General features: G+C 33.7%; 1 protein-coding gene across 3 annotated transcripts; it reads left to right on the forward strand.

Annotated features, from left to right (window-relative positions):
- The first annotated feature begins 726 nt into the window (after positions 1 to 726).
- On the forward strand, positions 727 to 8,751 carry LOC109540321 (G2/mitotic-specific cyclin-B3). Of its 3 annotated transcripts, none has more exons than XM_019908658.2 (9): positions 727 to 882; positions 3,285 to 3,334; positions 4,658 to 4,945; positions 5,179 to 5,468; positions 6,215 to 6,476; positions 6,533 to 6,670; positions 7,469 to 7,717; positions 7,773 to 7,947; positions 8,323 to 8,751. In XM_019908658.2, exons 2-9 carry the CDS (start codon positions 3,296 to 3,298, stop codon positions 8,481 to 8,483), a joined length of 1,602 nt encoding a protein of 533 aa, XP_019764217.1. In that variant the 5' UTR covers positions 727 to 882; positions 3,285 to 3,295; the 3' UTR covers positions 8,484 to 8,751. The 3 variants fall into 3 exon arrangements, with proteins under 3 accessions (XP_019764217.1, XP_019764218.1, XP_019764219.1); XM_019908659.2 differs by having other exon boundaries at positions 6,236 to 6,476; XM_019908660.2 differs by lacking the exon at positions 3,285 to 3,334 and having other exon boundaries at positions 731 to 882.
- The last annotated feature ends 1,091 nt before the right edge of the window (positions 8,752 to 9,842 follow it).

Below are 9,842 nucleotides of genomic sequence, written 5' to 3' on the forward strand. Positions count from 1 at the left end.
GGGTATCGGGGATACTTACTCCCTCCTCTCAAAGTCAAGAATAGACACAGGAGTGATGCTGAATTAGTGGAAAAAATGCCTTTTCAGATCCAAAATAAATGAACAAAAAAATGTTTAAAACTTAGTAACTTGAATTTATCCTTGTTAATCAATAGACATATTGTTTAAAATCTGAGCAAAAAGGGCGTAGTTTATTTATGGTGGCAAAAAATAATTCATTCAGTTTTTAGTTATTCCTAGTTACTTTATTAATCATTAATGTGATGAATTTACTAGWACATTTTTGTGCTTCAATAATGTTTTAATGCTGTTTTAATTACCATATTTAGGAAAATAAACGGTGYCAAACAAAACCTAATTTACTACATAAAAATATTTGTCAGAGATGCATTTCATATTGCATGACAACGCATTGCAAAGATGCATCATCAAGATGCATTTCAAGCCAAGTCACAATTTGACAAATGCTTTTTTGTGGAAGAGTAAATTTCTGAGAGCAAAAATTTTTATAATTTGAAGTTAACATCGAAATTGTTTTCTTCATTTTAAATGAGAGTAAACAGAACTCTGCGATTTGTTTATAGATCCGAGAGAACGTTGATAGCAATGCCATGCCGTTGACACTTTAAACATCTGTTCCTGTTATTTCAAAAACTGTTCGCTAGGATTCTGACGTTTGGCGTCCCCTTCTACGACGTTTTCCTCCAATCAGAGGGAGGGAAACGAAAATAGCCAATGAAATAGCTTCAAAACAGTTGAACGCGAAGACGGTTACTAAAGATTTTTCAATGGCTGGGTATCCAAGTGGTGTGTAACTAATTTATATGTGATATTTCTACCAGTTTTTACAAGAAAAATATATTTTACATTCAACGTTTACACGTAAGTGGATGTATTAATGTACTATTTATGTTATTTTTGGTATTTTCATTCATAAAATTATCTTATCTGAGAAAAGCTGTCGGGTAACCTTAAACTCATGCGTTTTTTCTATTAAAGTATTTATTCTTCAAATATCTTTGAAAATTGGTTCAGTTGGAGGTTTTTGTTAATGCTCATTGTACTTAGTGTGCATCTTAAACATGTGCAATCTAAATCTAATTAGATAATTCGGCGGTAAAATTGGGTGTGTTGATGGATGTCATTTTGGGGCTTTGGATATCCGTTATTCTTATTTGAAACATTTCTTAATCTGTTCCCTCATATTTCGCATAAACACATCATTAAACGAACTGCAAATTAGTCCTGGAATACGGTTTCGAAGTTGAAAGTATCCATAATTGAATAAATACTGGTTTTAGTTACATGTTTTTCAAGTCAGTCAACTTTCAAAAGAGCCATGGTACTTCCGTCATATAACTGCTTTAATGTGAAGTTCTAATTTTATGATGCAAATGTTGCACACATTGCTCGTAATATTTGCAAGTTATAATTATTGTACTCCGGAGTGTTATGCAAACCATGCACATTGGAGGGTTATAAATACCTATCTAGAGCATTGAAAGTGTTATCAGAGTTGTTGTTCAAAGTTTATAGATTTCTACGCTCATTACTTCATTTGCTGTTTAGCGGTTAACGCTTGTTTATTTTTAGATGTATTTGTTGGATGGTTTAGCCGTTTTGCACAGAATAGCATTATGCAATAGGTATTTTCATTAAGCGCTTACTTTATTTATATTTATTCAGTTTGCAACAATTGTAATGAGTAAAAAATAAATAAATAAGAATTAATGAAGAAAGCAACAAATTTAGTTACTTAAAATGGCAAATACAAAAAGGTTATAGGACCTTGAAAATGTGTATCTCACCCTTTATAAAATGTGTTCTTTTCACTTTTTTGTTTCCCTTACACTTATGTGGCATCAAACAAAGCACATACACGTTTTCCCTTTTTGACGCTCAAAAAATTAATAGTAAAGTTTACAACTTTCATGATTGTTTGCGTTTACAAACATTGCTGAATCAATTAAAACCTACACCCTATGAGTTTCCAAAGTTTCAACAGTCTAACAAATGCTGCTAATTAAACTTAAAATAAATTAGATAAAAAGTGACTACGAAAGAACTTGATTCTCGAGGAAACCTGTGAATTATTTTTTTTATTATTGTGGACGTTATCGGGGGATTGCGCGACAGTCAGCACAAAACACATAAAAAACTTATAGCAAGTAATTGGTGTTCAATTAATTATTTTAAAATATAGTAATCTGCAAAAATTACTTACTGCAATAACGACCCGCAACGCACAAAATGTGTGTTGCGGGTCTTAAACTCAAATATGAACACTGCAACAATTAAAAAATTGGGAGCCAAATCTGCTTGTTTAGTAAACTTTTATTACACTAAATAAGTAGTGCACTAAATAAAACTAAATTTCATACTTAATATTTATTAATACGAACAATGTGATTGCATCTCCTTGGAAAGTTTGAGTAAGTCAGGTTTAGGCATGATTCCAAGTTCTCATCAATCTCAGTTTACTCTTGATAATGTTCATGCTTGAAAAATATTGTTCGCATATATGTATATGTATAACCGAAAAGGGAAAGAACAGCAAACACGAGGCAAAGACTTAGACAAACAGTATTCTCTATTAGATCAGGACACTTCAACAACGAGAAATATTTAAACACTATGTGTTGTTCCGATGTAAAAATTCCAAACAATAAAAATGTAAAAAGTTTTTATCGTAATTATCCGTACTGTGAAACCAGACTTGGAGACTAATAATAATAAATATAATAAAATAGTATCTGTTACTTAGATATGAAACTTGTAAACTTGGGAAACTATCTTACAACTTTTAGTTGAAAAGTTTGTTTTATGTTGAGAGCAAGATATATCAAATTATAATCAACATCAAAATATAGGATATACTGTGAATATGAGGATTGAATAAAGCTGTGTACCCGAATTTAGAACGAACCCAGGTAGTTGTGTTATAATTAAATGGCCGTCCCTTAACTGTATTCAGAGATTCACGTTAAAATATCGTGTTTTTGATAGTTAGTGTTACTGGCTTAAGTTTTTAAGTATGTATTACGAATAATGAATAATGACCATTCGTTTTACACGATCAAGCTTTTCTGATGATTGCCGTTAAGTATCCGGTGTTTCTATGGTAATTTGAAGGAAAGTACTTCTCTATTGAGTATTTACAGCTATCGTGCATAATCTATCTAAATATCACGGAAAAAATGAGTAGGTAATACCGTTCTTGATATTTAATATTTAATGTGTGTTTTAATTTAACGCTTTAATTTCTATCCGCACTTTATTTGCAGATACTTTATCGATGCAGGCCGGCGGTGTTCATCCAGATAGAATTAGAAAGGTGCTACTAAATTTTAATACATTTTTTACTTATTAGATGTCCCGTAAACGATGTAATACTGAGTCAAATATAGTTCAATGAATTCAATTGATGTTCACATTTTGATAACTTGAAAATCGAAGTTTTTTTTCCGCACATGATTGAAATTGCACCCAATATAATTTATCGTTCTGCTATTTGAGAAATTTTCGTTTTATATGGTTCTTTGTTGGTCATCGTATGACTTAGGTCTCCGTGTCTCATGACGTAATGCCAATACAATTGAATACTATATTATATTACAATGCTATTATTAGTGAGAAGCTAGAAGCTCATGTGTCATTTTTCAATTAATATCATCTTCATCTGACTCAGTATAATACATCAAAACGTTGTTTTACTAACTCCCATTGTATATTTATATTGTTTTACTAAATAGCAACATATTAGTATAGTTGTTAATTCTATATTTGGTGCCTTTACACTTAGGCTCTTATCGCATGGTTTGGGAACGCCGCGGCGATAGCGCTTGTTTTACATGGAGCTATTCACACGAGCGCGTAAAAGTCCGGACCACCGATTTAGCAGCGCTTCTGTGGCGTACAGTGGTTGACTAACGCCGAGAAGCGCGTCAAAAAGAAGCGCCACTGATAGCTATACATTGGTTCAAATGCTGGCCACTCTGCAGCGCTTCTCGGTGGCGCTTCTGAGATGCTCACGTTAACCTGAAGCAGACTGAAGTGGCTCGTGTGATCGCACTGTGTAAAAATGTGTGCAAAACTGCAGTTCGTTAACGCAACGCAAAGCCTGCAGGGTTCAACGTGCAACTTTCGCGTACTCCAGTATTTTTCTTTAGGCTAGCGTTGTTTCGTGCGCGACTGGAACGTGGCGCTCCGATCGCACACGAGAAGAGCGTAAGTGTAAAGGCACCTGTTGAGATTATTTGACCTTAAATCCACGAGATGAAATATATACTCGAGGCGCAGCCAAAGGTTACCTTATAGTTATATTTTTTTCGAGGGGATTATAGGATTTTAATTCCTGAATAAGTAATTTAATATTTTATCCACGACCAAGCCAAAACCGAAAAAAAAACAGTTTTTTGGAAAAGGGCAGATTTGACAAAATCTCGTTCTGGCCAAATATATTGACGTGGGACTGAAAACTTGAGAGTTTCGGAAATTTTGCTATGACAATCTTTAGTAATTTATTTGTTGTTAATTCTAATACCTTAGTGTGAGGAGGCCTGCATTCTACGTAGAACAGACGTGTTAAACCCTCCCAATATAATGGTCGTGGATACAATTATTACTTTATTGTTAAATTATATTGTTTTGATTACAGATTCCATTACGTCTATCAGACTACAAAATTAATTCAAATCTGCGCTCAATTATGCCACCCACAAAGATAGCGAACAAAGTTGTTTCAAACGGTATTGCGACACGGCGCAAAACCGCCAATCATGGTTTAGAAAATGATTTTAATCACATTGGCAAAGGAATTGACAAACTAAATAAAATAGTTAGAGGAAAACGAAAAGCTGATTGTTCCCCTATCAAAAACAAAGTGGTTAAACGAAGTGCGTTGGGTGATGTAACAAACAATGACGATAAAGTCATCGATAACAAGGTGATTATTTGGGGCTTGCTTTTTATAAAGAGTTAGAGAGCAAATTATTTTGTTTTGAATTCAAATCGAATAAAAATATTGAGAGGATGAAGCAAGCTAAATATATCAACTGTAATTCCTTACTTTGCTTCATCTCAAACGAACTCGAACAAATTCAATGATAAAATCATTTTAAAACGACAGATTTACAAAAATCGAATTATTGTTATCTTTGTAATATTTATACATTTTAGGTACTGAAAAATATTAAACGAGTGACAGTGCAGTCGAAAGTGCTACCATCCGTTAGAACAGTTCAAAAGAAGAAGCAAAATGAAAATTCGCAACCTCCGCCCGCTCCAGTTGCCAATAAAATAGTTACGAGAAACGCAGTTAAGCAAGTTACCAATTGCACCAATCAGACTGCTTTAAAACCAAAAGAAAATAAGAAAAACTGTGTACCAGCTGCGACTACCAAGAAGAGACTTAGTAATGAGTTTGAAAAAGATGACGAAACTTTGTACTGCACTGCATTGGAGGAAACGTATGTCTCGCATCTTCGCCAACTAATGGTGTATTTGAAATACTAAAAAATATACATGGTGTACGGGAAAGGTGCGACCAACACTTAACGAGGCAAATCTACATGAAAAATCAGTGTGACAAGTTCACACTTTTGCGAAAACTCAATAATAACGGATCTACAGGACGTTACAGTAAAAAAAATTTTAAATTTGAAATAACTTTTTTGTTAGTTATCTGACGACGCACGTTTAATTATTTCCAACGTTTTAACAGAGCGTGCCATGGAAGCAAGTGCACTTAGAATTCATTATTTGTAATAATTTTTTAAAACTTTAACGCTTTGTAAGTTTTTGTGTAATTTATCACTCATTTTGAGTTGCATCGTTAAGTGTTTTTCGCGCATCTTTTTCGGACAGCCTGTATAATTCGTACTCTAGAAGTTTCTAACATTCTTTATTCTTCGTATATTTATGACTAAGGTACTGACTAGTTACTGACTTGTAAGGTTGGATGGAAATTATTAGTTGCCGAATGTTAAAGCTGGTAGATCGTTGAAAATAATTTTTTTACCTAGTAAAATTCTTAATTAAAGTAGCAAAAGTTTAGCAAAAAACTTATTAGATATTGTAATGCTCCATTCCAATATTTGTAAATTAATTGATCTTATTACTTGAATTTTACGCTCTTATTATTTGAATTTTACAGCCAAGTTAAATTTTTGCTTTGAGAACTATTGCAGAAATTGACTGCCCAAATACCTTTTAGTAATGATTCTACATGCTTCAGTGCAAAGCGACCAGTCACACGTTTATCGGCCGCGGCAGCAATCGCCTCCGCAAAAGTTCAAGAAGCTGGAAAGTCGTCGGGAAACATTTCTCTTGTGACTCATCAGCTCCAAACCAAACTCCACCTAGACAATAAGGAAGTACCTGAAGGAGTTACAGACTATGATAAAGAGAATTACGATGATGTTTATCAAGTATCTCATTACGCTAAAGACATATTTCATTACTATCGAGAGAAAGAGGTAATTATTTCCGACAAGTTTGTGGGAAGAGTGTCTATACATTATATCTATTTCAGCTAACATTCCCAATTTCAAACTACATGGACACTCAAATTTGCATCACAAAGTGGATGAGGACACTTTTGGTAGACTGGATGGTTGAGATTCAGGAAAGCTTTGAACTTAACCATGAAACACTTTACTTAGGTGTTAAGGTTGGTATAGTATTAAGGTTTTAATCGAAACAAATTCATATTTTGAATTTGCCCCAATTCCAAGTGTAACGCAGGTTGCATTTGTCAAGAGAACTATTATTATTAAACCGACGTAAAAAAAAACATTGGAAAACCCCTCTTAAAATCACTTTATGGTTGAGGGCGTCGACCTGTGAGGTTTATAATTATAGGCGTCTTTGTTGATTTTTCGTCTTACTTTTATGAGATCAATTGCGTTTGCGCTTAATTTACTGTATAGTTTTCACATAACTTTTTGGTAACTGTTTAAATGTTACTTTTTATTTTACTTGGAATTATATTGATGCTCATTTTGTTTAGTGAGTTCTGGTTTTAATTTCTTTTTCTCCTGCTGATATTCATCTTTTCTGCTCTCTTTTACTTCGGCAGTAGCAAATTTATCATTCTGGAATCAATTTCCTTCTTTCAAGTTTCGCGTTATTTCTAAAGCAAGCCTTCACTAATCGATTATCGCTGCCGGTATCTAACTGATTTAACACTCTTACATCGCTGTATATCTTTATATTGTTTGATAGTATGAAATAAATTTCATTTTTATGTTTCGCAGGAGCTAACCCAAGTCTACTTTCGTTTAGTAGTCAGTATAGGTTTTCTTCGCATAGAAAAGTCATCAGCGTCTTTTATCTCTCGTATCTCCTGGATCATTCTGTATAAATATCGATATCGATCTAATTAGAACTTTCTGCTATATAAATTTTATATATTTGAAATATGTACCTATTTAGATAGTAAAACTATTAATTTAGTTAATATTTTTAGCTTGTCGACTTATACTTAAGCCGAATACTAGTGTCTAAAGAAACTCTGCAATTAGTGGGAGCAACGGCAATGTTTGTGGCCAGTAAGTTCGACGAACGACTCCCGCCGTTGATTGACGATTTCCTGTACCTGTGTGATGGAGCATACACTAGGAAGGAAATTATCAAAATGGAAATAAGTTTACTGAGAGTAGTTGACTTCAATCTAGGGATTCCCATAAGTTATAGATTTTTAAGGCGTTTTGCTAGGGTAATTTCAACATCTAAAAATCGTTTACACATAATTTTTATACGTATTGTTACAGTGTTCGAAAACTTCAATGAACATATTGACTTTGGCAAGATATATCTTGGAATTTAGTTTAATGGACTATGATACCATTCATATTCGAGACTCATTAATAGCTGCTGCATCTCTATACTTAGCTCTAAGGATGAAATTTGTCAGCAAATGGACGCCAACACTAGAATTCTACACAGGTGAGTTTTTAAAATTACAATTAATGGCGTTTTACTTTTTTAAAGAGATTATCAATTCGAAAAAAATAGATCAGGTTAGAACAGAATCAAATTAGATTTTTAACAACGTTGCAATTAGTACAAAACGTGCTTGTTAGATAAAAAGATGTGTGCCTGGTATCTAACGTTTGGCCTTTTTAATATCTGGTACAAACTAAGCACCAGTTCATACGGAGTTTTATTTTTTTCGAGTAGGTAAAATTTCTGTATCATGAGACAGACATTGCTCCGTATCACATACGCGGGTTAGTGTCCAAACTTTTTTCGTTAATGCACGAACGAACTATGATCAAACAAGTTTAAAAGCATTAATAAACATGTGTCCATCTTTTTCAGGTTACAAGTTAAATGACCTGAAGAGTACAGTTCTATTGTTAAATAAGTGTATTAGTAAACCCCCAAAAGAACAAATTATGACAGTAAGAAATAAATATTCACACAAAATTTTCTTCGAAGTAGCTTATACACCTCTTCTAGAAGATCAAGAACTCTTTTAGTTCATAATGTGTACATGTATACATATTTATTGTGTCTACTCAAGTAAATTGTTTTACCTTTTACCTGTACTACCTTTTGTATTTGTTTGAATGTCTTATGCAGGTATTTGTTACATCTAACATTTATTTTGTTGTAATCATCCACCACATCCAATAGAATAAGGACTATTCAGGCTTAATCCTGATCATTTTGGCATATGTAACTTTTTGAAGCCGGAAGCAAGACGATATGACAATTTAATAAAAGCTCTGCCGAACTTTTGACTTATATTGCAAGTATGTTTGAAGATTTTCTTAACACCCTTTGTTGCCATTAATGGTGTATTATGGGCCCTTAGGAGTGTGGAAAGCATCAAATTGGTTTTTAAGTTAATATACTGATAGTTTTAAGAAAATTTAGACCTACAAAATAAAGAAAATAAGTTTCAATGTTTAACAGATAACTATACAGGAAGCGAAGGCCCCATTCTTGATATCATTGATGAATTGATTCGGGGTTAGACAGTTCAGTGTTAATGGTCAATGATATTCTCAATATGCAAAGTACGATTGTATGGTTGTTGTGTTTTCAGATAAGTATTTTAAACTTCAATTCATTGTTTTGCTGCAAATTTCATACATTTCAATGATATTTTTTCAACAAATTTTAAACATTTTAGCTCAAATTTTATTTTATTTATTATATTTGTTTTGATTATAACTGAAATTTACAATTAATAGTTTACGAGAGTGGTCCGATATGTACTTAGCTTTAAAGAAAACGAAAATTTTGGAAAAGTGGCAATTCGATACACTTGACCCAGCGATGTTCCCACTTCTTTAAACCGCCTGAAAATACGTTTTCTCAACGTCTGCAAAGTAGCCTCTCATTCGACTGAAATTTCTGCTGGGCGAGAACTTTTTTAAGTTTGGAAATAAAAAGAAGTCACACGGGGCCAAATCTGGAGAAAACTGAGTATGAGTCGGTGCGTAATCGTGATGAAAGAGCACTCCTTCAAGTTTTTTCTGCAGCTCGACGTCGAATCAGCTCAATAAATCTATATAATATATCCCTGTGATTCTTTTTTTCTTTTCTCCGGATAGTCGATGTAGATCACATGTTGTGAATCACAGGAAACCGTGTCCATCACCTTTCCAGCCGATAGGACAGTATTTACCTTTTTCAGAGCACGTCCGCCGGGTGAAGCGCACTGTTTCGACTGTTCCTTGATCGCTGGTGTCTACTAGTGGATCCATGTTTTGTCGACGGTCCAGAAACTCCTTTGGATTGCGCTTAAACCGCGTCAAACACTGCTTTCAAGTGGTCTCACGGTTTCGCTTGTTGTCCGCAAACGCGGCACCCATCGCGCAGACACTTTT

This window comes from Dendroctonus ponderosae, unplaced genomic scaffold (assembly GCF_020466585.1).
Source record: "Dendroctonus ponderosae isolate FM_Combo_2020 unplaced genomic scaffold, Dpon_F_20191213v2 Dpon_F_20191213_81, whole genome shotgun sequence".
NCBI lineage: Eukaryota > Metazoa > Arthropoda > Insecta > Coleoptera > Curculionidae > Dendroctonus > Dendroctonus ponderosae.